The sequence below is a fragment of the Ambystoma mexicanum genome, chromosome 2q, assembly GCF_040938575.1.
Source record: "Ambystoma mexicanum isolate Mex_15411 chromosome 2q, UKY_AmexF1_1, whole genome shotgun sequence".
NCBI lineage: Eukaryota > Metazoa > Chordata > Amphibia > Caudata > Ambystomatidae > Ambystoma > Ambystoma mexicanum.
The window spans coordinates 1,040,579,615-1,040,607,208 of NC_090924.1; the positions used below are offsets into that span (position 1 = coordinate 1,040,579,615).

Genomic DNA, 27,594 nt, shown 5'->3' on the forward strand with positions numbered 1-27,594 from the left:
GCTTGCTTGGCAATAGATCGGTGGGCCGAGGGGCGCCTACCGGCGGCGCAAAGCCAGTCGACGGGTTCGTCGAGGAGCAGCTCGGGATGTGTGCTAGTGTGAGTGTGAGTGTGAGTGTGAGTGTGAGTGTGTGTGTGTGTGTGTGTGAGTGTGTGTGTGTGTGTGTGTGTGTGTGTGTGTGTGTGTGTGTGTGTGTGGTCGCCAGAGTCCTTCTGCATAGCAGCGCACTGCGACTGCCTTTCGAGGTTAGGGACAGGCGTGCATGAACTAGTCTGTTTCACAGTAGTGTCCTCGAGCTCAGAATTGGAGTCTCAGGATCCTCTGCCTTCGTGATCCGACTCGAAGATCCCTGCCGTAGTCTCCGAACCTGCCGACATGGCATATGCCTCACACCGCATAGTCAGATGCTCCATTAGGGTCTTAGGCCTGAACAGATTGCCCGAAGTGCAGCGGGACACCTAGTGATCGCATGAAAGGCAGTGGTTACATACCCTATGTGTGTCTTTCCACAGAAATCTTCTATTGCACTTGGGGAAAAACTTAAATGGCGTGCTTTCCATAGTGGACACAGAGGCAGCGAGACAAAGATAGTAGGGACAGGAAATGGTGGTAGGCATTCTCTAAACAAAGAAAGGTCAGTCCCCCCACTCTGCCTACTGGTTAGGCTGAAGCCAGTCGTCTGAACAGACGTCTGTTTCGGTGATCAGAGTTAGGTGTGGAGATGCTTCAGAGATTAGCTGTCGAAGACGTGCCGTTCGGTAAACAAGGGGTTTGCATGAAATTAAGTAGCGTACATTTATGGACTCGGGGAAAATACAACTAGCCGCAATGGCGTGAAAAAATTATCCGGTGGACCTCGATGTGCAAGGGATCATGGCTACAGCATATGTCACACTAGGGATACTATATAAAGTCCCGCCCTGTGAACGTCCCTTTTTGAAGTTCGAAAATGTCATGTGCAATACTCTGCAACTTCCACTGGATGTCGGCCTATTCAAAGCATGTGATTCTAATCAGATCCACAATGGAGCAGGACATTTTGGCGCTGCCAGTTCAGCGCAAACATTTTGCCGTAGGAGCCTGTTTGGCATGACCTGCTCCGCACGGCCAGTTCAGCGCAATTCTAGTTATTCTTTTAACATTAGAATTGCAATAAAATAAAAAAGTAAAATAAAAATACAATCAAGGCCGTTGCGAACCCTGGCCTGTAATGCTGCGTGGCTGCACAGTTAACCGCCAGGCCATACATATCTTATCGATTTGAAATGCACTGGTTACATATATTAAGCGTCACAAGTGTAATTTGTCCTTCCTGACCTATGTTAATATAAGTAACTGGTGCCTTTCAGAGTCATAAGATATTTTTGATAGCCTAGTGGTTAGGGCTTCAGTCTCGCGGCCGGTTTGAGACAGCATCGGGTCTTTGTTTTTTTATTTTAAAAATTATATTGCGTGCCGAAACATGCTGGGACAAAATAGCCCAGCACCGGTCTGGTCACGCCTCATGGGCCGCGCCAAACTGGCTGCACCGAAATATGGTGTCCCAGATCCACAAGCCTCAGAAATATAGATTTATATCAATACAAGTGAAGCCACAAAGGGAAAACTGTTTAAACAACTAATAATTTAGCATGTCAAACTGTTACATTTTAGTGGCAGGATTAAGCTTTTTGTGACCAAAGGGGAAAACAGGAGCTTTCACTTGGGCAGAAACTAAAAGGAGTCTCAAATAAAGGCCAATTGTGGTTTAAGTTACTCGAAGAAAGCCACCACTCAAGTCAGACCAGAAGGACCATGCAGAAAGGGAGTAATGAGTCAGTCCCTTTGTTAAGGAATATTCTAATCCTGGGAGCCCTCAAAACTTTTCTTTTTAAATAATGGTTCACTGAGTAAGTCTTACATTTTTTCCGTCTAATACTCTGACACCCAAACAGCTATTATATATCAGGTTGTCCCGTCACCTTTTGTTGCCCCTGTAATGCGCCCTATAAATACATAAAATAAAAAGAAGTAAATAAATGTTCAAAGACTACACATGTTTGCCACCACTGGAAAGAACTGACCATGTAGGATATCTAACCAGTGTTGTACGGGGATGCACAAAACAGCACTCAATATATGTCGGAAAAGACCTCCGCAAAACACCATTGCACACATTCCTGAAAAATCATATTTAATTGCACTGAACACTCTGTATTTAAACGTAACTGGCAGACGTGCCGTAATGGCGCCAAGAAACAAAATCCCCTTTAGAGCATTGAATGGACAAAGGCCTGGCTTTAAATCAAAGGCTCCGCTTCACTAGAGTCTCCGAAAAGGTCACTATGGCTCAAGGATCACATTGGAAAATCGCAGATGCCTACAATGAGCCAGTACTGAACACAACCTTGAAAGGCATCCTGCCTTACCTGCCGACTTCTATAATATACTGAACAACACACACAGAAGAAACTCTAGCCAAGACAAAACTAAACCGAAAAAAGGCGGTTCAGCCCAGTCCTAGTTCACACCCCTCCTGCGAGTTTCATAAAATCCTTCATTCGTGTCCAAGCATGCAGTCACAGGAAGCTAGGGCACAGGGGCTGGGATTTCTCGCATGTGCCATTAGATCACCACATACCTTGATATCCTGAGACGATCTGCACTACATCTTCATAGACCATGAGAGTGGCCGACCGCTCAGGCAGCAGGCCCAGACTCAGAGACGAGAATACTGGGGGAAAGAAGAAAAAAAAAATCACAACATTGTATTCACTTAAAATTCTGTTTCTAAAAAGATTTTAATTCATGGTCATTTCAACTTTTAATTCGCTTGGCGGGTGCGAAATTGTGCGCGCTCAATTATTGGAAAGGACCATGAAGAACAAAGCACAGATCATCCATATTCATTATGAAAATTAATGGCCCAATGGGGCAGCGAGGCGGATCTACGCTCCCTCCTACACATCTGGAGTCTCAGCCCAGGAACTACAGAAGTGAGCAGGAAGCACATCTCAAATGGCAGAATGTTTCCAAACAAGGCCACTTTAATGGAATTGGGGTTGCAGTTCTATTCTGCATGCGTAACCACTCCCTTGCCAGCAGTTCACTAATGCAGTTTGCCCTCTGCGAGATATGGGTTAAAACAAACGGATTAGCTAATGCTTTCTGCGTAATGGCATGCATTTCGGTAAAATTAATTTTACGAACACTAATTTAAAAATTTCCTGGACAATCCACACACGCATTTAAAGGTCAAGGGTTGCCTTCTTTGCAGTGGACTGCAACTATTGTGTGTGAAAAACTGGTGTCAATGATCCATGCCACAACTTTGAAAAACATAAAATGAGTTGGCTGATACAACACACACGATCGGCTGCTGGGCAACATCACGGTTTTGCATTGATCACTTATATAGCGTCTTTTCCCCATTTGTCCTCCATGCACTTTGTGGTAGGAACGTCCTGGGGGACCGAAGTCCAGGTACAGAAACATTCTCACAGAAGGCTTAAAAGGGCGTGTGTGCATTTGATAAGGATTAGGCATTGCATGGGTTGGTTAGCCTCCAGTAAGCAACCCACGAGGTCAGGCATGTGAATGGGTGACCAGGGTGGTCGCGATACATCGCTAGTCCTAGAGACTTGTGTCCAGCTAGACCGAATTTGGTATAGGTTGTCGCTGTATTCTAATGGCAGAGGTGTTGAAGAAAGTATGGTGTAAGGAGGCCAAACTTAAGTGTCCAGCGAGACCAAATTAAACATAAGTTGTTGTTGCATTTGAATGTTTATGGATGGATAGCCGTGCCTGTACGTTATATGTACCGTAAGATCAGATGGAGTTTATGTTGAATCTCGCTGTGTGATCAGATCGTCTGTGTGAAAAGAGAGGGTATCCTCCTAGTTTCTTCTACGAATTATGGAGACTACCCCCAAAGTCTTCTAAGCGCACTAGACCGACTAAGTTAATACATCTCCTAGGTGTGACAAACTACCATAGGATCTTGGGATCAAAGGAATCTAAGCGCAGTAGACAGGTTACCCTTATAGTCTTACTATATACCTTCTAAATTCTATAACAGGCTACCTTCAGGCACTTTATAAGTGTAATATCCAGGAATCAAGCATATATTTGTATGCGTGACAATGGCTAACTTATAGATATTCGAAGTGCAATGTATAGGTTATCGTCATATCTTTGAGCACAATGGACAGGCTAACAAAGTGCAGCACAAGTGCCCACTCCCAAATCCATCCAAGTGCAGCACACTGCCCACCCTTAAATCAGTTGAACTTTCACAGATCTGAGTCCTGAATATGTGCTTCAGTCCCAATTTATCTAGAGCAGTACATGTGCTAGCCTTCACTGTTCTTCACATGCAATACATCTGCTAATCTACACAAATTCATCGGTCACCCATGACAGTTTATTCCAAGTTTGCCCACCCAATTTCAATTCAATGAGCAATATATGTTCTACACAATTTCTTTCAAGCGCAACACATGTTAACCCACCCAATATCTTCTACCCCCAAATTCATCTACGCGCAACAACTTTTCTGCTCGAGCAATAAAGCTATGTGCGACATTTCCTGCCCCCAAAATCCAACTAAGTGCGATACGTTTCTTGCCCCTGAATTACAGCTTGTTTTCACTTACATTTCCTATGCCCAAAAATCCATGTAAGTGCAACGCCATTCCTACTCCCTAAAATCCATCAGAGTACGACATTTCCTACCCCCAAAAGTACAGCTAAGTGCAACACATATTCCACCCCCAGAAAACAGCCAACGGGAGGCACATTTCTTGCCCTGGAAATAGACAGGTGCAACACACATTACTACCAGTACTTCCATTGGGCTAACTAGGGGGTTCAGCGGGTAGTCTCCACAGGGTTACAATGCGATGGGGGTGATGAAGAAATAGAAAGAGTTTTAATTTAGCACAGTAATGGCAGTATTCACCACCAGTGTCACCTTACCTTAGTTGTTGCTGTAGGGTGCTCTGACGGCCATCCATGGGCAAACAGGGAGATGGGCTGGCAAGAAAAGGAGCAGCCTTTTGCCTCTGGCACTTAGCCAGCTGGCCACCTGGGCAAGGCTGCCCTGGGTCTCTCCACCAAGAGGGTCTTTTTCTGGAGAAGCCAACCAATCATGCGGCCTGAGGGCAGGAAGAAGACCAGGGAGGGACTTGGGGTGGAAGGAGGCAGCATGGGAACAAAGGTTTTAAAAAAAAAAACACACAACAAGGGAAGTGGTCAGCAGATGGGTGAGTCACTTAACTCGCACTTGAGCACTCTGGATGGGGCAGAGAGTCGGAATCACCATCACTGGCCTGCAGCTTCCTGAAGGGCACAGCGAGCACAGTGCTCGACTGAGTCGGAGATTCCTGGAGAAGCCAACCAATCACGTGGCCGGAGGTTGTTGTGAAGAGGACAGGGGAGGGAATGCGGCAGCAAGTGTTTAAAAATAAATACAGGTTTTAAAAAAGGGAAATAACATGGGAAATGGTCAGGGGATGGGTAGGTCACTTAACTCTCACTGGAACGCTCTGGTTGGGGCAGAGAGCAGGACTCGCATTCACAGGCCTGCAGCTGCCAAATGTACGAAGAGAAAACAGAGTCAGGAGAGTATTACCCTGGAATCTACAAAAATGTTTACTTTTTTGGCTTTCCAATGTTTTTGTAACATTTGGGAAGATGTCCTAAAGTTGTTGGTACTAGCCAGACAGAAATTAAGAGCTCTTCTCACGTCTAGGTTGTGCAAGGCCCATTACGCGTCTTAAGCAGGGTCTAGAAAAAACATGGCAAGGTGGTCTTGGGAGGATAGCACAAGGGCCACGTACTCGCCTTGGAAGCAAGACTACACAGGGCAACACAATTTCAATCCCTGGGTCCGCGCTTAGAAACCTCTTGGTGTTAAGAGCGTTAAAAATAACCAATCATATCATATCAAATGGAGTGATTCATGTGGAATTCTGAAATATTCTGAAATATTAGAAAGTAAAGAAGAATGTGTATGAAGAACCACTTTACCTTTATGGAAATAGTGGTGAAACAGTTAATGAGTCGGACTCTAGGATGACAATTTCAAGGGTGTTTATTAAATTAAAAGGCTCAACCATCCCTGCTGCTAAGGGATTTGCCCTACTTCTAAAACTAAGACCAAGGCTGCTCACCAGTCATCATAATCAAAAATAGTCCTCGGTCCAACCCTAATCACTATCACAGTGAAAAAACAATCCGAAAACATAAGCCAAAGCAAGCCTCTCAGCTTGGGTTTTGTCCAGCCTAATGTCTCTCTGGAGATGGTCTTCAGTTCATGCAAAAATAGTTCAGAAAAAGTGTTCTTAGCTCTCAGCTCTCCGGTTATCCTCTTCAGATAGGCATGCATGTCTCTAGATAAATCAAATGTCTTCAGTTTGTTTCATGGAGGAATGCCTTACTTTATTCCTTTGCCACCCCCCTCCCCGCCAGTCTGTATGCACATTAAATGTGTTCACTCCTTTATGTGGAGGAGTGCTTCCCTTATGCCTTTTACACCATCTTGATCTTGTTCTTGGAAAGTCTCTAGGGAAATCAAAGGCGTCAACGTCTTTTTGGAGCAGAATGCTTCCCTGATCTCTTTTCCACCCCATTGGGCAGTTTTTCTCTCTAATGGTTTTGTATTCTTGAACAGGTTGATTGAATCCTTCAGGTTCCCTTCAGCTTCGGATTGTGCCAATGTCACTTCTTTCTCGAGGATGCTCAAGGCACCTCTTGCTTTCAAGTTTCCTTCACCTCTCTGGTTGTATGCATGCTTCTTGCCAAGATTCAATACTCTGGTTTCGAGGGCTCCCATAACCCTCATTATCGGTGTCCGTTTCCGCTCGCCTCACTCCATCCATCCCGGGCAACCTTAATATGTTCTATGCCTTTGGGGATGGTCCAGCAGGATGGTGTTCAAGCTGGTATGTTGCGGTTCACCCCTCTCCCAGCGTCACTGGCACGTGACCATGAGGTCCTTCATTCTAAGTGGAGGATTCGCTCCTCTATTCTCCATTCTATCCTTGCTTCGGTGTAATTTCCGGGGTCACAGACCAGCTACGGCTGTAGCGTGGTGACACCGCAATTTAAGAAGTTTCTGCTCCCCCATCCCCATCTATTGTCTGTTCTGCCAGATTTGGCAGTCTCGGTGTCCCTCACGTTCCAATGGCAGAAGTCGTTCCTCCATTTTGTCCTGGTATTAGCATAGATTCCCGGGTCCCAGACCAACCACGGCAAGATGGCCCTCCCGTCCTCAGCACTCTTACATGGCCATATCTCTTTTCTCAGTGCTGGCCTACTGGCATCCCTGCCTTCTCGCTGTGTATAGACGTGGATAGTGACTGCTGGCTACGTGGTCTAGCATGGTTCCACCCCTTCAGAAGTCTGCATGTCAGAAGCTCGTCTGTGTGTAGAATTCTTCCTCCTCCGTTCAAGGATCCTCGCCCCGTAATTACTCTAAGGGAATATTGAGAAGAAACCCATGGCCCACCCTACAGAAGTTGTACATGGTTAGCACAGCTATATAGGCCCGTGAAGCTCACGCATTCACAATAGGTACAAACAGATCACCCACATGTGTCCTGTGGCACATGCATACAGAGTGAGAGCAACCATGTGAATGTGCCAAACTCACGCATGCGCTAAAGAAGCTATGGGTTGCATGGAGTGCAATGCATACTTTTTGAAATCTGCTCCATATATCGATTACGATTATCAGGTTCTGACCCAAAATATGTATGGGTAAAGTTTGAGACAAAGCTGCTCCCTGGGGTAATAACTTGTTGAGCTGTCTTAGCAAAGTGCAATAGGATGAGTCTGTAGATTTATATAGCACAAACCATAAATGGAACTTGTATTTTGGTGCATTAAAGAAGCCTTCACAACTCAATGACACGAATTTCAAGGACTGTAGGAGGGGGAAACCGTTTCATCCCAGCCTGCATTTGAACTGGTGACAAATGCCTATAGCAGGTCTGTTGGCCCACCGAGATGTACTACTGTGATATTTTTATCTGCAAAGTTCCTTGAACCTCAATTTTTTACATCTCTAATCATCCCGATTAGACTTCAAATGAAAGTTCAAGCAACTGGAGAAAGTGACATTTGCTTACATTTAAAGGCCAGTTGGACTCCCGCGAATTGGCTTGAATCTCAGAATAAAAGGTTGAGGGGCATGTGAACCGGTGTTCGGGAAGTTGTTCCAGGAATAGCTTCTACATGTTTGCATTTAAGGCACATGGAATATGGTGGTATTTCTCAAAACATGTGCTTTTTTAATTGCTACCTATTTGACAGACCATACTCGTGTTGTGGGGCATTTAACCACAGTATTTTTGGAAAACCCACATGTAATAAATCCTGCATGATTAGGAGTAGAACTACAAATCTAAGACATTACCCGAAAATGGTACCATCCCCCAAAAGGTGGGATTAAATTATATTTTGTCACATGCTTGACAGTGATCTTTCCAGGATAAGAGGGGAGGATGGTTTGCACTTTTTGGAGGGCAAAAACAGTACGTGGAGCAGAGCTGTAGATAAAAGGGCAGGGTGCAGCAACCTGCACAGTAGACTTTGGCAGATCACTCCTTGACAAAGTTGTAGAGGAGCAGCTGGATGCATTGTCCCCAACTCCCGGCCCCTCACCGCCATCATATTGGAACAGTAGGAGAAGAGCTCTGTATGGAACCCCATGTGTTCCTATACCGCATAAAGTTTACGAGAGACGATATGCACTCAAACAGCCGTACCGAATTCACCATTGCACTGAAAGTGTGGAATGATGGCAGCACGAACCATTGGACATCATGGAGCGCCAAGTGAAATCTGATGAGGGCAGAGCAATGCCATAAAGCAAATATACAGAGCCTTACTGAAACGATATGAAAATACAAGAGACACGATGTAACTGAAGTGACAAGAGAAAAATGTACGAAATGATAAAGTAATCATGAAAGCAAAAGACGACAAAGTAACTTGCTGACCAGAAAGTGTAAATAAGCAGTACCGCAAGGTAGAAAATACATATAGAAGCTTGCCATAGAGGAATAATACAACATGGCTAGGATGGCCATAATAATTGGAAAATGGACGCTGGCTCGTATCAAGATTCAATTCTGCTTCCTCAGAAACAGATCAGGGTTGAAGCGTCAGAAGACACTGGAAGAACAGCTTCATGTGCAAAACAAAGAGGAGTCTATGTTGGCTTGGGATCAAGGGAGCTATTTTTAAGAAATAACTGCAAAGCATAAAGGGAGGCAGACTGATAAGCCATGGACGAGACGCATTTCTCTTAGATTAAAGAAGAAAAATCTGCATGAGCCAAGTATTGGACAATTAAAAGGGCATCAAGTTAATACAAGATGGAGTGAGCAAGTCTCTAGAGGGCAAGAGGAGCAAGACACCCAGTATAATTAAATCAAATAGTAGGAAATAAAAGGTCAAAATGGACAAATTCGTGGTCTCTTCACATGTGACTCAGAAGTCGGTAACAAGGGCTATTCATTAAGCCGAGGATGAAGATAGTGCTGTGCTTACACACCCTTGAATGTCCCAGAACACAGAGCAGGCTACAAGGACAGCTACAGATGGGAAATGTTGGCTCATGGCCAGACTGGTGAAAGATTATGGACTAATAGGGAAAGTGTGGAGTAGTCGGACGTGATTCAAGCACCTGGGGTTCGTTTCGCTTTGCTGCTAGCAGTGTCGAAAGTCCAAGGTTCACCAATCAGTGGGTCCATGGGGCTACCTGCTATACAATGTTGCATAGACCAATCAGCTGCCATTTTGTTCGCTGTAATCAGTAATATACGTATATAGAGGTAGTTCGAGGTGTGCCTCACAGATCAGAGACAGCCAATGGTGCACTAACATTTGTCTCAGGAGGATAGCTCAGGGGCAACATGCTTGCCTTGGAAGCAAGACCACATGGAGCAACAAAGGTTTTGTTAAGTTTATTTATAAAGCGCGTCCGAACCCTCAGGTAGCTGGGCGCATAATCATGTGCACAGCAGAGTTACATATCGTTACACGAACACATTAATACAACAATCAGAGCAGGGTACATAAATTAGTCCAAGCTCTGAGTAGTTAAATACAGAGTAAAATATACAGAAAACATGGTACAAGATAGTTACAGTGGAGAGTGAGGACCGGGTTACAGGGTGGTCCTGAATAGGATATAGACAGGGTAAACATTACTACATGGTGGAGAGCAGCGGCTGGCCGAGCGTGTAAGTGAGAGAATAGATATTTAAGCTAATAGCCATGATTTCACCATGGCTCTGAATGGCGAGAACACGGCTTCCGATCTAATTGCAAGAGGGAGAGTGTTCCAGCATTGTGCTGCGAGAACTGGGAAACTGGAACCTCCTGCTGTTTTTAGGTTATAGTTGGGGATCTTTAGTTGGTGCAGGTAAGGGGTTCTGGTCGGTCTATTGGAGCAGTGTCTAGAAAATGTATCTGAGAGGTAGCGAGGGGCAGTGCGTGACAGGCACTTATGGGTGATGACCAGGGTTCTTAGCTTAATTCTGTCACAGATCAGGAGCCAATGGACTTCTTTGCTAACCGTGGATATGTGAGCCTTGCGCAGGAGGTTAAGGGCACATCTTAATGCATTATTTTGCAGGATCTGGAGCCTGTTCAAGTTTTTTGTGGTAGTGCCTATGTATAGTGTGTTGCAATAGTCCAATTTAGACAATATCAACGCTCTAGATAAGGTGAGGCAGCTTGAGGGGGAGAGAAAAGGCCTGCAGGCATTGATCAATTTATTGGTGTAGGTGGTGGCTGAGATGATGGAGTTTATTTGTTTTTTTAGTGACAAGGTGGAGTCGAGGTACACCTAGTGTTTTGACCTCTTTGGAAACGTTTCTGATGTTGCCATCAATGGTAAAGGATTGGTACCTTTGGTCCAGTTTGTTGAGGCGAGCCTGGGAACCTACGATAATCTTATCGTCACTGAGGCAAAGACTGTGTGGCCATCCAGGCTTGGATTTCTAAGTAGATTTCATTAAGCTTTGCAACATCTTCATAGCTGCCAGTGAGAGTGACGAGGACCTGGGTGTCATCCGCGTAATTAGTGTAGCTGACACCCAGATTGTCAAGACGGTCAAAGAGGAGCTTCGTGAAGATGTTGTAAAGGTAATTGGGATAGGGTCCGAAACCGCGGAGGGGGCGAAGACCCTAGTCGACCTGTCAGACAGAAATGACTGGATCCACTTAGTGGCATTCTGAGAGAATGCAGCAGCCGAGGAGAGGTGTTAAGTGAGGATCTGGTGGTCAACCAGATCGAAGGCAGCGGATAGATCCAACAAGAGCAAAATGGCCAGTTTGCCCTTGTCTTTGGCATCATCCATTTGGATTTTTAGGTCTAAGAGGGCAGTTTCAGTCCTGTGCCTTGGTCTAAAGCCGGATTGTCGCAGGCCTAGGAGGGTGTTGTCTTCCAAATGTAGTTGTATTTGGAGGTAGGCTACCCTGTCCCAAGATTTTGTGGAGAAATGGGACTGTGGTGATGGGTCTGTAATTTGTGGGGATGTTGGGGTCTAGGTTAGGTTTTTTGAGCAGGGGGAGGACCCACGCTTCTTTGAGGTTATTGGCGACCACTGAGTTTTTGAAGGAAGAAATGATCAAAGAGGTGATGAGAGAGACTAACTCATTAGCCCCGTCTTTGATGACAGGGGCGGGACAAATTTCACCTTTGCAGTTGGATGGTTTGAGGCTGGTGATTATTTTGATTACTTCCTCTTCTGTGACTGGTGAAAAGTGGAAGGAGGGGCAATTAGGGGTGGTGTGGTCTATTTTGCTGTTGGGGTTCTGTTTGGAGGCAAGGTTGGCTTTTTGTTGCTTCTATTTTAGTTTGGAGGAGGGCAATTTCGTTAGCGAGGGCAAGCTGGATATTATTACACCAGGCCTTGTCTTTAGTGCAGTCCTCAGTAGGATGCAGTGGTGATTCGAGTTCCCTTAGTATAAAGAATAGTTCTTTAGTGCCAGATTTGGCGTTTTGTATTCTCATGTTATAGATCTCTTTTTTAGAGTTTAAGATGGCAGATTTGTAGGTGGAGGCTGCTGAACCGAATTTATCTTTAGTGGAAAGAGAAGGGGCTTTTCTCCAACTAGTTTCTGCAGTTCTTTTGATATTGCGGAGAGCCATTTGTTGGAGTGGGCAATGGGTTTGGATTTTCGTTGTTTAAGAGGAGCTATCTGGTTGAGAGCTAGTTCTAGAGTGTTGTTGTATAAGTCTAGAATGGCTGATGGGTTGTCATTCTGCATAGGTAGATTAGCTTTACTGATAGGCACGAGAAGAGGTCTAAGGTTCTATATGGTGATGTTGCGGTTATTTCTGGAAATTATTTGAGGTATCCTAGTGGGTAGTGTGGTTGATGGTATGGATCTGGGTAGAGGGAAGGCAATAAGGTGATGGTCAGTCCAAGCACAAGGAGTGATGTCAGTCAGTGAGAGGTTGCAGTTGGCATCTGCCAGCCAATCCAAGGATCTTCCTTTTGTATGTGTAGGTTTATTAATGTGTTGGGTGAGGCCTAGATGAGTAATGGTGTCATTAAGGGAGGTGGCATGATGGTCATTGGGGTAATTAAGTCCCAAGTTGAAATCACCCAGAATGAGGATTTGTGATTTAGGTTTCATGTTGGTAGTGAGTAAGAGAGGTCCTCTTCAAAAGGTGGAGGGGGGTCCTGGAGGTCTGTATATAATGTGGAGAAGGATGGTTTGGGTGTTAGATAATGGGAGTTTGACGGATAGGAGTTGTGCTAGTTACCTCTGATGTTTAGGGTGGATTTCGCAATAATTGCTATTCCTCCTCCTAGTCCATTTTTTCTGTCAGCTCGGATGATGTTGTAGTTATCCGGGGTGGCTAGAGCTATTGTGGGATCGGCTGCTGGGTGGAGCCATGACCGATAGCGATAAAGTCTAGGTGGTTGGTGGAGATAATGTCGGCGACATCAGTAGCGTGGGCTACCAGTGAGCGTGCGTTGATGAGAGCACCCTTGATGGAGGTGGGTGGAAGGTTGACTTTCATGTGTGGTGGTGAGTGAGGTATTGTAGGATTGTGACTCGGTGGAGGGTCAGTATGTGAGGTGGGCTGCGTGAGGTTCTTAGCCTGATTAGTGAGCATTCTGGTGAGTTTTACATCAAGATTAGTGCGATGGCTGAGTCTTGCGTTTCTAATCATGGTTGGTGGGGCTGCGTTCAGGAAGGTGGTAGAGGGTACAACAAGGCGAGAACCTAGTCTTGTATTTCTGAGGGGTGTAGGACAAGGTGTGAAGGGTGTAGGTGGGCGGGCAAATCGGTTTATCCAGTCCACTGGAGATAGTAAGTCTGGGTAAAGTGGTGGGGTTGTGTAGGCACGGTTCTGAGGTCAGATATTCTGGAGCAGTGGGAGGAGTGTAGCCATAGTTAGAGTGGCGCCTCCAAGTGTGGCCATCATGGGTGACTTGGCTCGGGTGATAGAAGCAGTGAGGTTCATAAATTATTAGCAAAAATCGTTTGTACACTCAGTTAACGTATGTGGTGAAAGTAAACATAGGCATCTACTCAAGTTGCAACTCAAGTGTGGACACTAGATAGGCATTTCAATAACAATTAGCATAGGCATCAGCTCATGTTGCCATGTGCAGAGGGCAGTGTGGACACTAGATAGGCAATTCAATAGCAATAAGCATGGACATCAACTCAAACTGCAGAGCACAGTGTGGACACTAGATAGGCATTTCAATAGCAGTAAGCACTGGCATCAACTCAAATTGCAGCATGCAGAGGGCAGTGTGGACGCTAGATAGGCATTTCAATAGCAATAAGCATGGGCATCAACTCAAACTACAGTATGCAGAGCACAGTGTGGACGCTAGATAGGCATTTCGATAATAAGCATGGGCAGCAACAAGGCAGTAAGAGATTGCAGCGAGCAGTATGCAGTATGGCAGAAGTACGCAATTACGGTCACGATAGGGTGAGCGCTTAAGGATGTTATGCAGCAGGGGACTATTAGTGCCGTTAATACGTGCTACGTAGAGCTAGCATGGAACCTGCTAGGTATGCGATGGGCCAAGGCAGACGGACAAGATGGGCACGGTTAATCAGGGATTCTCAACGCTCACTCATCAGATGCGGCAAGTCAACAAGAATACAGGCATATATGCTACGTAGAATAGTGATATATATAATAGTATCACAACCGTGATAGTCAGCGGGAGACTATCCCTGGATATGTGCTTAGAAACCTCTGGGTATTAAGTGCGTTATAACTAACCAATTACAATTACAGCCCCTAGTATTCTATAAGTAGATATGTTGCACCAACCAATCCCTCCTGCTAATAGGTTTTACAGTTTGCCACATAGGATGACGGCATAGATGATGCATATTGGGGTATAAGACCTCTTTGTAATCAAGTTCGTTTGTGAGTGCGCAAACATCAGTTCGATGTTAGCAAGTTGACCCTGCATTATTAAATTGAGAATAAAGTAGTATGTCGCCATATTCTTCGAGTCTGTCCGGTTATTTGGTTGGAGAGGTTTATTGGTAATTCCATCTAGCACAAGAGACGCTTCAAGGTGCTGGAGTACAACATGGTTTGTCGCGTAATAATCAATACCTAAATCTAGTACATCCCCTTCATATGCGGGTTAAACAGACGAGGGGGTGGCGATCACAATGGGCATTACTGACCAGTCTGCATATTCAACCCTGGAAAACCAGCAGAGTCCCACTATCTTCAGTGTCTGCCCTGCCACACTGCTTGGGTGAGTCTGCAGGGAATCTTCCTGCTGCACGGGGTGCTCGCAGCGTAGCTCTTCATGGGGCATCTCTCTCCAGATCTTAGCATTGTTCGTCTGTACTTCCTTTTCCCAAAACGGTCCCCATGGTGTTCTAGCCATACATTGTCTCCAAATCGCCCTCACAAATTATGGAAAAGCTGCATATGCAGAGGTCTCCAAGGACCACTGGTTTCTCATGGTCAACGTTCCCATTGGCAGGACTCTCCGAATCAGTCCTGGAGTTTATCAGAGAATAACTGCACAATGTTTGCTGGCATCGGGACCCTTTTCCTGACTCAATAAATAAAGAAGGCAATTTGAGTCGCCACAGTAAGACTAAGCTCATCACGATTGCGAGATGTGCAGGTAGTTGGAGGACTCCAGGTAGCATATGGCTCTGGTATGAAGATTCTGGTAAGTTGCCATTCCTGGACTAGAGCGTCCTCTTTAGTTTTTTGGATGGTGTCAGTGTCCCGACTAGATTACAAACGGCAAAATACTATTTGTATACTTTGTGGGTGAGGGGGGAAAAAACATACAAGAAGCACACGATATCGAACTGAAAATGGCGCAGTGGACAGAGTTAAACGACACTTGTTTGATGGAAGGTTCCTTTTCAAATCTACTACTGCTCTCGTGCATTCTCCATCCTATGTAGGTTACCTGCCTCTACTACCCATTCTCCAGAACAAAACCTTTAATTTGAAACTCCTTTATGGCTTACTTCCATGCATGACTATATCCTTTCTTTAATGGGCCTTGGTATGCAAGAGTGCCTAGAGAGGGTTTCTCTGTACAGCTAACTCACTTGAAACTGCAGCTATGTAGTCTCTTCTCGAAGTTCCACATTAACCACTTGGGGGCGGGGTGGAAAGAGTTGGTATCTAGCCATGTACGTCCAGAGTTTTACCATGGAAGAAGGATTTCTCTTGCTTGGCATAGTGGAGCAGCTGCATTAAAGCATTTGTCACAATGGGGAATCAAACCAACCAGCAACTAAATAAAGTTAAATCTCACTTCGTATCCCAGGATGGGTCTGTTTTCCAGGACACTCGCAGGGCTTTTATAGTGCTAAAGCATTGCTTTCAAGGCTTTTCCGCTGGCTGCTTCTTAATTTCTCTAAAGTCACCCAGTGCTTCTGGGCTGTATCCTCCTTATACTCAACAGGCAAAAACGTGCAAGTCCCCCACTTTCTTTAGGGGATACCAGGCTGGACCTTCTCTGTGCTTTGCCATCCTAACCCACCTGGGTGCTTCTCAGACTGCAGTTATTCCCATCCACCAGGCTCAACACTTTACAGGTTCCGATTGGTTCCTCTTGCGTGTGGTTCTATGGCTTGTCAAGCTCTGGGCTACATGTGATCAGCTCCTCTTGACCACAGTCTTTGCAAGGATTTGGGCGAGCGCCACTCTTGGTTCTTTCTAAAGTTTCCTCAGAGACCGCTGACCCTTGCTAGGATCAGGTTTCAAGCACCTCCCCCCCCACTTGCCCCTTGGCAACAGATGAAAGACTGAGCGGCCCTGCTCCTTATACTACATCGTCCTCTTCACCACCACCAGCTGTCTTCACCTTCTACAGAACCAACCAGCTTGCATTAATAGGGCCTTTACACCCCACACCACAAACACTATTGAATCAACTAGCAGGGTTGGTTTCATAGCCACCCCCGTGACATGGGGTTGGTAAACGTCTCAGTCTCACCTCCCAATGGGTTTCCATTTCCCTCTTCATTGTGCACTTGCATTTCCCTTAGGTTTTCATTTGATAATCTCATAAAAAGGAGGCATAAAAGCAGCATCTTCCATTATGAATTCACTTTTGTCATAGTGGTCTCCCAGCTCTGTGTTCCAATCTTTCCATCACTCTTCCTAGTCAGTCCCCCATGAGCCCCTACTTCCCTCTTCTCGTCACAGACCCCCGCCTCACTGTTCCTCGCCACAGTGACCCACTAACCCCCACCACATCACTCTTCCTCGTCGCAGTACCCCAATCGTAATTCCCACCTCTACCCCCACATCCCTCTTCCTCATCCCAGTGCCAATTGGTAATCTTACCTTTACCTACACATCACTCTCGCATCACAGTACCCCCACCTCACTCTACCTCAGCACAGTCGGCCACAACCCCACCTCTCTTCCTAGTCAGTAACCCATTGCTCTTCCTCATCACAGTCCCCCATTACCCTCACCTCAATCTCTCGTCACAGAACCCTTCTACTCCCACCTCACTCTTCCTTACAGTCCCCTACTAACCACACAACTCTTCCTCATCCTCCACAACCCCACCTCACTCTTCCTCGTCAGTCCCCCAATAGTAATCACTAGCATTACCCTTGCATTCCTCTTCTCGCTGTAGTGCAGCAATAGTAATCCATGCATATTAAATAGACATAACTAATGATGAAATGCTTGCTAAACCCGATGTTGCACAGCTAAACAGATGTCGATAACAAATGATAGGACATTAATTATGTTAGGAAAAAAATGCAGCATTACAGGTGGTGGGAAGTATAGCCTAACCCTTGAAATTCAGTGAAAAAGGTTTAATGGACGTTAAGGTGCTGATTTAATGCAACAAATCCCTTGAGATTTGACAGTTGTTTGAAGTTAGGCAACCTTAGCTACAAGGCATCAATTGAGCAGTCCTAACTAAAGTTTTGGGACAGGATAGCAAGGACAAATACTATACTGAAGGATAGTAAGAAAGGATGCAAGGACGGGTAGGGTGACGAATCGAAAGTACTCATCACTTCTTCCTAATGGGGAGCTCTTCCCCGGTCAGATCATTTTACCAGGATGTACTCATTTAGCCAACATAATAGTGGAATACTCCCTCAGCATTACCCAGGGTGCTTCAACTTACCGCAGCACCAAAGACCTGGATAACATATCTGGAGTGGAGTTTAAATAAAAACACTTGAAGGGATTGATCCATCAGCAAATTGAGAGATTTCTTACGCAAACGGTGGAGAAATGATGGGAAACATCTGTAGGAGTGTGGCTATTCTCAAGATATGCAGGCGCATAAAAACCTCTGAACACTGGTACTCATCGTGTTTGCGTCTATTAAGGAAACAACAGATCTCTAGAGCATAACTGGAGGAAAAATCGATTCCCTTGACAGAGCTGCTATGGTTAAAACGGCCCTGAAGGATTACAAAGTAAAGATTTTGTGGAGCAAAATCTGACTCTTTTCACACAAAAATACTATCAATCTAGATAATTATTCCTGGTTATCTGCAAGTTTAGCCACCCAAGGTGTGCCACCCTTCCCTTGGAGGCGTTTTCTGGACAAGCTGCTGCATTTAAGCAGTTTAAAAAAAAAAATAGAATACATTCTGGAACAAATCTGCGTTAAGCAAGCAGTGATATCTGGTGAGAGAAAAGAGGATATGACCTCGGCAGGGCTAAGAGCAACACGGATTGTGTCCTGCAGTTTGAATTCTCTACAGTCTCAGAGGAGACTATCCATGCAATGCTACCAGCATCGTGCATGACTGTTTTTAAACAAGTCTTTACTTGCTGGGTCGGTACCTCCAGAGCAAGCGGTCACGCCACTCTTGAAAATCTAATTTGGATCTGGAGATCTTGCATAACTACTGGCCAGTAGCTGGAGTGCCCTGGCCGGGTACAATAGGTTGTCACAGTGCAATTACGGGAACATGTTGAGAAAGAACGGCTCCAGGACTCCTTCAAATCAGGTTTTAAGCAAACATTTGGCACATTGACCGCCCTGCTGTCGGAGTGGGAAGACCCCCCCTTAGGGAGGTTGCTTGGGGGTAGCTTTCATGCTGGACCCCTGAGCCGCTTTTGATTCGGTGGATCACTGTATCTTAATTGAGCAATTGAAGACGGAAGTGTTTTGGCACAGGTTAGTCCCTGGTTTGAGTCTTTAACAGGATGGCAGCAACAAGTCAAGCTGGGAGGTTGGGTGTCCGACCCCCTGGACCAGACTTGTGGGGTGCTGGAGGGATCCTACATGTCCCTCTTGCTCTGTAATCTTTACCTGTGTCCTCTGATAGATCTGGTGAGGAAACAGAAGGTGAACTACCATTTGTGTGCCGAGACGCAGGTGTATGTTAATATTGGCATGTGTAAGACTCCTTCTGAGAGATGGTGTTTGTCTGGACGAGGTTAGTAGCTGGATGTCTGCTAACTAGTTCCAGCTTAGCACAAAGAAAATTGATGTGGCATTGTTTGGCCCTAATCACCTCTTGGATGCAGGTAATTGCCCCCAGACACGCCATCTTTTGGGCATGGACCACCCATTCGCCACCAAGATTAAGTATTTGGGCTGTATCTGGTCAGAGAATCTGAGAAGTGAGGCTCAAGTGAGTGCCAAGATACAGTCAGTTTTCTACAACATTCGGCTCCTGCGTCATGTTTTATCTTATTTACCATCACAAGCATGTGGCAGTGGTCAGAGCATCAGTTAATTCTTAACTCAACTGCTGCAATAGCCTGCTTGTAGGGATCCCAGTGAAAAAGTGCCAACAGCTCCAAAGAGCACAGAACGCTGCAGTGAAATTGGTGGTGGTGAAGAAATCAGACCACATTTTGGGATTCCGTCGCTCCCTGCATAGGACAATGGAGAGGAGGCCTGGAATACCCTGAAGGCAAAGAAGGGACTTGATGTGGCAAGGAACCAAGAGGAGAGGGCCTTGGAATGCGTCTCCCTGAGATTGGGGTGAGTTTTCACGAAAGAAGCACATTTCGATGCGCCTTTTGACGCATCACAAACATGTGTCAAGATCTTAGGGGCTGCACCCTGGGAAATGGACGTCTTTGTATCATGTGTCCACTGAGGCGCAGCTGGCCCTGAACCCTTCGGTTCAGTAGGTCCAGCCTAAACGTTCGATGGGTGCTGAAGACTTTTTGACTAATCCGTCGAAGGGGGTTGAGGGCTTGTGTGCTTGGCCTTTGGAAGAGAATGTGTGCCCTTGTCAACACGGGTTGATTTCCCCATCGCACTACCAATGGCATGCTTAGCGGGGCTGGATACACGGGAGTCGGGCGACTCCATTCCAACATCTTCAGACTCCGAAAAGGATCCATGGATGTTGAGGAATCCTTGTCTGAGTCAACGGCGGGAGAGTGACTATCGGCCTGAATAGCGTAGCCGCCCACCGCTTCGTGCACCTTTCTTTGAGCCTCTTAGGCCTAAATAATTTACAGACTTTGCAGCGCTGCTCGTCATGTTCATGAGGTAGACAACTCTTAAACTCCCTGCAAGTGTCTTTCAACAGAAACTTCCTGTTGCAGGAAGGACAATATTTTAAAGGGGTTCTCTCCATGATCGTGTGGAAAAGCAGCAATATGAGAAAAGTAAGAGAAGGAGGGAAAGTTGGTTTGTTTATTTATATAGCACTCTAAACCCAGAGCTATCTGGGACCATAAAGTAAAGAACAGGCATTCTCCTAAGAGACATGTCTAGAGAAAACAGGTCTCCACTCTCCCTACTGTAAAGTTGAAGCCTGAAGGCAAAAGCCGACAACAGCCGTCGAGTCGTCAAAGGTTCGCATTAGGGCAAAACAGGAACAGCATCAAAGAGGTTCGAACAGTCGTTGAAGAGATCCGTCAATTGATGCGTCAAAAAAAGCACAAACCGCAATAATTTCTCATAATACGAGTTCTGCATAAAGCGACTGACAGAATGGCAGAAAAAAACAATCTGGGGTTACCACAACACGTGAAGAATCTTGGGTACACTACAGGTCACATTAGGGATAGTGTTACAGTCATGCCCATCTCGACATCTGTTTTTGATCTTCAAAAAACGCAAGTTGTGTGAGGAAACATGGCATTTGGTTCCAGCCACGAGAAGGGAGGAACAAACCAAACATAAAAGAAATGGGTAAACCTACTTAAATAGTGGAATATCAACAGAAAGGGGTTCACCTAACCACAAGTGAACCTACCCTGGAAGACGCTAACTGGGGGTACATGTGGCCAATCTCCAGTCTTGCAGGTGTAGTTTTGTCCCTTTTATCTCCTAGTCTTTAACAATCAGTGATCGATGCAACAAGCTGCCTTAAAACCTCAGGTTCCCCTTTACTAGAAGGGATTTGGAAACTCCATTCTCAGTAATTTTACCATGAGATATTTGGACACCAATTAGAAATATCATGGACCCTGCGGCTTTGGGGAGGACATGGGACGTACTTTCAGCTTGATGCTAACAGGACAGCTGGTGAAAGGCCATCTCCCGCAGTCCCACTATTAGTTGCACAACTCAAAACGTGGTACCCGAGAAAGATTAATTTGGGATAAGCTGGCTGAATTCGTCCACAACAAAACTGAAGTGGTAACAGAGTATTTTAATAAGTTTGAGCAAGTATTTATAGATTTGTCAGGACAAGAAATGACTACGCCAGCAGGGAAATTGTTACCAGAAATTAGCTTTCTTATAATGCAATCAGAGTGCTTGGCATACTAAAACCCTGTCAGACATTTTGCATATGGCTCAATATTATGAGAATAGAGTAAATGTGGAGAAAGATTAACTCCAATTTTTCCAATAATTCAAGTGTGTCTTTTGTCACCAATTAATACAATACTGAGGATTTCTCAGAATAGGATAGCCCTCAGATGAAAATGGAACCAATCCCCATCCGCGTGGAACAGTCAGGACCCTACGTTCACATGTGAGTTGGGAGACAGGAACATGGATTTTTAGTAGACACAGGGGCGCAAAAGAGCTCTACAGATCATGCTAAGGTTCCGGATATTCCTTTGAGTGGGCATACTAATATTTCAGTAGAGTTTGTTGGAACACCTGTAGTTAGAAAAGTATTGGCTGCAGTGCCTGTCCTTTTAGGACCAGCAGCCAGTGAGATACTGTTATTAACTACACAGTGTGGAGAAAGTTTGTTGGGTTTACATTTGTTGAAAAGGTTGTGCGCTACTATTTATTGCACACCATATGGAGTACACATTACTGTATGTCTGTTGAAAATGAATCAGTTCTTAGCAAAACCATTGCCACCCGAGTTTGATAACAGTCCCAATACCTTATGGGCAGTATCGGATAATGGCGTTGCTCTTATGGATATTGCCCCAGTAAAAATAGAAATATGACAGGGAGCAATTTATCCACGTATTCCTCAGTACAAAGTATCCCCTGAAGGTTATTCAACCCTTAAAACAATTGTCTCAGACTTAGTAGGACAAGGGATCGTTAGAAGAAACAGGATCTGTGTGAAAAGCCCCATTTTACATGTTTTTAAAAAATGGGACAACAATCAACCATATCGTTTTGTAATTTATTTAAGAGCGATCAACAAGATTGTAGAACCTCAGTTTCCAATAGTTCCAAACATTGCCACCATTCTTACCATGATACCACCGTTTGCTGAATTTTTCAGTGTTCGACCTGAAAAAAAAAATCAATTTTTTTGTATACCATACATCCAGAAAGCAGATTTTGATTTGCTTTCTTCTTTGGTTGGAGATCGTATACTATCACTTAAATACAGAAGGCTCAAGTGTATACAGGTGGGCACTTAAGGAACAGTTGGATTCCTTGAAACTGCCCGAATCTGTTACATTGATTCAATATATTTACGACTTGCTTATAGCAGCTCAAACAGAGTAACTCTGTAAACATGCAACTATATGGTTGTCACATATAGCCTGCCATGGTCATAAAGCATCTTTGAAGAAATTTCAGAATTGTAGACAGGAGGTAGTATATGTTGGATAGCTCCTGTCTAAGGGGGGTGGGAATCTAGCACCTGATAGAATACAAGCGATTTCTAAAACGCCACAGCCAAAAACAAGTTACAGCACTTATAGGCGCTGCCTCCTATTGTAGGAAATGGATAACCACTTTCTCACTTATTTTCAACTTACGACAAAAATGTACAGGATCCAGTGCCAGGGACTGTTGATCCAGAGGCTTTGTTCTGCTCCCGTTTTAGGGACTTTGGATTACAATAAGGAATGTGTTTTGTTTGTTTATGAAGTTGATGGATGTGCTTTGGCTGTTCGAACAAAGGAAAATGGAAGGAATAGACTGTGGCTATTTTTCCTCCACGTTAGACGCTGTTGCATGTGATTTGCGTAATGTTTACACGCAGTAGCAGCTCCAGCTTTGTCCGTAAAACAACGTGAAGGTATTGTTTTAGGTCACCAACTGTAATGGCACCTCACTCGGTTGATGTCCTTTTAAATAGGACTCAGACCCTATGTAGGACTACGGCCTGACTCACCAGATATGAATTTATATGATATGAATTAATATTGCTTGCACCACATATAAAAATTAAGCGCTGCAACACACTCAACCCGCCTGAGCTATTACCCATCCCAAATCAGGGTATTGGGGGACAATGAGGCAGCCAACCATATATCTTCGCAACTGCAGAAGACACCAAGAGCCAATTGGTTTACAAGATAACCCTCTTCCGCAGGCGGAAGGAGAATTATACTGTGACGGGTCATGTTTTAAAATGCCTGATGGAACTACAACAGCAGCTTAGGCGGTTACTACTTTAAAAACTATACTAGAGACTAAACAAATACCCTTTAATTCAGCACAAGCAACAGAAATCCTAGCTTTCACTCTTGTTTGTGAATTATCTGAAAACCTTTCTGTAAATATTTTTACTGACAGTCAGTAGGCTTTCGGAGTGGTACATAATTTGGGAAAACTATGGGCGGAAGGGGATTTTTTACTACACATGGAACTAAAAAAACAGCATGGTTCCTTAATATTATGACTGTTGCCATCTGTAACGCTACCAAAGAAACTGGCAATAGTTAAACATGCCGCCCATCAGAAAATAGTGACTGAAATCCATGAAGGAAATGATTTTGCTGATTCCATAGCTTAGCAAACAGCGTTAGATTGTACCTTGGGGATATACAATGCAGAGAATATTAAAAGGGCTCTGGTAGGATGTCTGGGGGAAACCTCTGTTAATATTAAAGAAATACAAGCAATGGCCACTGAAGAGGAAATGAGGGGAAGGGAAGACATCTTTGCTATACAGGATGAAGAGGGGTGTTGGGTTACAGGGTATAAAAACAGTGGATGTTACCCAATGCCCATGTACCTCTGGTTTTGCCTATGACCCCGGGACCCACCCACATACAGGCTAAAGCGATTTGTAAACAATTTGAAAATGTTTGGAAAAATCATTGATTACTGCAGCAGCTGAGAATGTGGTTAGAAACTGTATAATATGCCTAGGACATAATGTAGCACGAGGGACTACGGTCTCCCCAGGAAATTGGGATCCCCTACCTTCCCATTTGAAATTTTGCATCTTGACTTTATTGAATTAGAAAGATGTAATAATTTGAAATATTTACTGGTGGTGATCTGTGCCTTTAGCAAATGGGTAGAGGCTTTTCCCTTGAAAGATAATGCAGCCATCTCCACTGTGAAAGTCATGTTGAAAGAATATTTCCTCAGGTTTGGATTACCCAGGGTAATCTGGTCGGATAACGGCCCCACTTTAAATGTGTGTAATGGAATGCAGATAAAGACATTTCAAACAGCCAACTATCCACAAAGTGTGGGGTTAATTGGGCACCACAATGGAATTTAAAAAACAAAATAGCTCAAATATGTGCACACACAGGACTTAAATGGCCAGATGCTTTACCTTTAGCATTACTCTCCATCAGGACTACAGTTGCGTCCAGATCAGGGCTATCCCCTTATGAAATTGTTATGGGCAGACAAGCTAATGTTTGGGGTGCTCCGAGACCTCGACCATTGAAGGACATTGAGCACCGACTGCTTGTTTATTATTGAAAACAACTGACTGAACAATTGCGTTTTATCCACCAACAGGTGAAGGATAGTTCACCAGACAAAGATTTGCGAGAAGGACATCGGGTGAAGCCTGGTGACCTGGCGATGGTGAAAAACTTTCAACGAAGCGCTGCACTGGAGCCACGCTGGCTAGGACCATGCCAGGTGCTGCTGGCCACCCAAACTGCAGTTTGTGTACAGGGAAATAGGCATTGGAGCCACACTGCTGACATGGAATTGGTTCCTTTACCCTCCCCCTCTGATGGAGATTATCCTCCTTTGTCTGAAATGAAGGATTCTGGCTCCCCTGGGAGTCTGTGATAAAGTTTTCAATACAGACACCCATTTTGTTCAAAGATCATACTATCTCGGGAGCAACCAGAGGGTGCCCACTGGAAACCTACAAATTGCAGATCTGGTACTGATGTCAGTCTGTGCTCACTGGAAACATACAAGTGCGGGTTTGATATTGGGGTCAGCCGTGCACCGAAACGAAATCAGCGTGTCCTGCACCCGGTGCACACCAGGAGGCAACCAGGTATCTAAGGACTGAAGAAAACCTGTATTATGGAGTTGCATCATCTTGGTGATCAAATTCAAATGAAAAACAATGAAGTGCCTTTACCAACTAGCACACAAAAAATATGGACAAAAGAAGATCGAATAGTAATATGGAAATTTTGTACGATGTCTGCCTTTTTTTGGTTCCTTGAACATGATTCTGTGCATCTTTTAAAGACACTTCATCCCAATGACACTGAACCCACTACCAAGCTCCCTTTTACCCTGCATGTCTTAACCCATACTCATCCCTTCAATGTGTTTCAAAGATATGGTTACCATAATAATTCATAAGTACAGGTTTTGGATAAAGTTCAAAAAGCTATTAATAGAACTAATTGTTGGCTTTTTCACGTGTTCGGCAGAGTTGAGATGGCACAGGGATACCCTATTATGCAGTTCCAGTTGATAGATCAATATTATGTGCTGTACTTTCTTTGTCTCATAGTAGGTTCATAAATGATTGGGATAGAGCATGAGCCCCACCTGGAAGGATAATGCTTAATACTACTATTAAAAACAGTCAAATATGTATTCACAGCCTTAATAGCAATCATTGAAGTCTTAATACGGCATCCAACCTCCCATGGAGAGCCTATACTTATATGAATGTTACATATCCTTTATTCCAGGCAACTCCTAGGATAGGAGAACCTCTGTTTGCTATAGGAAGGGATAAATATAATATGCAATCCTTCAATACTATTGTTGACTATACCAATTATACCAATACCATCCTTCCTTATGGGAATTGGTATTACGTTTGTAAGGACGGGAAAGTATATAAGTGGTTGAAGAAGGGTTGGACAGGCATATGTTATCTTGCTATATAGTTCCTGGAGTTCATGTGGCCTCCACAGATAATATATACCAGCATGTAAAATTACAGAGGGAAAAGAGAAGTGTACCAGATGGATACGAATGCCCAGCTAGTAGCAGATTTTGGGAAAGGAATAATACCATTGTTAGGGGTTGCTCTTAACTCCAGAACCATTCGTAGACTCAGTAGACTGGTAGAAGGTATGTTGAACGAGACTGCAGATATATTTGTGAATCTAACAACTGAACAGAACGTGGCACTTCAAAATAGGATAAGTTGGAAATTCTCACGGCTACAAAAGGAGGGGTTTGTAAATTAGTGGGCTCCTCTTGCTGTACCTACAAACCAGATCGAGATATCTTTGATGCTATTGGTCGATTACACGTATTGGGGAAGCAGTGCATTATGAGGGTGACAGGAGAATTGCTGGTCCCAATGGTTTTGGAGTTTGCTAAAGGATTGGGGATGGAAATTACAGCCTATATTGTTAGTGGTGTCTGGTTTAATGTTAGGTTGCTGTCTTCAGTGCAGTCCCAGATGTTGTTCCTTTAGATCTCAGAGCTGTGTTAGGGTAGTAAAAAGAATTAAGCCCCTCCCCAAGGAAAGTTATAGAATTAATACTATGATGGAAGAAATGCAAATTTAGAATTTAACGTACATAGATATTTAAAGTCTAACTGATTTCGGCAAAAAGGACTTAGCTTAGGCTAAAAGGAGGGTTTGTTAGCATATAATAATAATATGCATCTTTCTGAGTCCTAAACTAATCCCTTTTTGTGATCAAAATCCCGCTCTTTTAATAATGTTCAAAATGGGGTTACATTTGTCAGTCAAAGTAAAAATAAAATGGAAATGTGTTCATGGCTTCCTCTGTCAGTCATTCCAAAAAAAAAGGCTGGGTCCGTTTAGAGGGCATGTTTTAGCCTCCTGGCCTTCACTGATAAACTTAGTTTAAACAATATTAAGGATAGGTCCTTCTATTCCGCGAAGTAAGAAAGGCTGTTCCAATATGGTTCCATTCTCTTCACTAAATGCTACATAAAAACTGACTGCCCAAAGCAGAGGTTAGTTACACATTGTGCCATAGTGTTCAAACCTGTTAAATGCACGAAAGGTATATTTTAAAGGTTGTGCAAATAGGGTAACCATTGTTGGAACAAAGGGTAGATGGATTCTGTGTTCAAGGCCTCAAACATAAGTCACCGTCCATGAACTGCCATAAGCAAAGTGGAGACTCTAGAAATAACAACAACATCTGTTGAACATGCAATTTGTTCTGCCTTCTGGGGATTAGGTGTAACATTGTGTATGAAGTCTGAAAATAATTCATGTTATCTTTTGCAAATGAATAACAAAATGACCTATGTTGATGCAGGCTTCATTTCTGTATAAAATGTGACGTGTGTACCATCCAGGCACTTCAGGTTCATCCACGACCAGTAGTTTGTGGAGAAGTGAAGTCCGTTCGATCATGTACGATGTGTGCAAAATACATCTTCCCTTGCAATTTCGAAACTCTGTCTCAGATGCTCTACTTTGTTTGAATTATAGCGCTTAGAAGTCTCAGCAAAAATTTTCATTACCGTCATCCAAGGGATTCTCCGAGAATGCAAACTTGTTTTGTTGACGCTAGGGGCTTGGCAGCAACCACTAGTATCTGGGCTAGAAACACCAGAAAGTTAC

The 27,594-nt window shown here is 44.3% G+C and overlaps 1 protein-coding gene across 1 annotated transcript in view; it reads right to left on the reverse strand.

Moving 5' to 3' along the window:
- FAM171A1 (family with sequence similarity 171 member A1) overlaps window positions 1-27,594 on the reverse strand; it is a 718,266-nt gene that overhangs the window by 407,615 nt on the left and 283,057 nt on the right. The window contains exon 3 of the mRNA XM_069648403.1: window positions 2,621-2,713. Coding sequence (XP_069504504.1) covers window positions 2,621-2,713 — 93 coding nt within the window. The remainder of the gene's footprint in view (window positions 1-2,620; window positions 2,714-27,594) is intronic.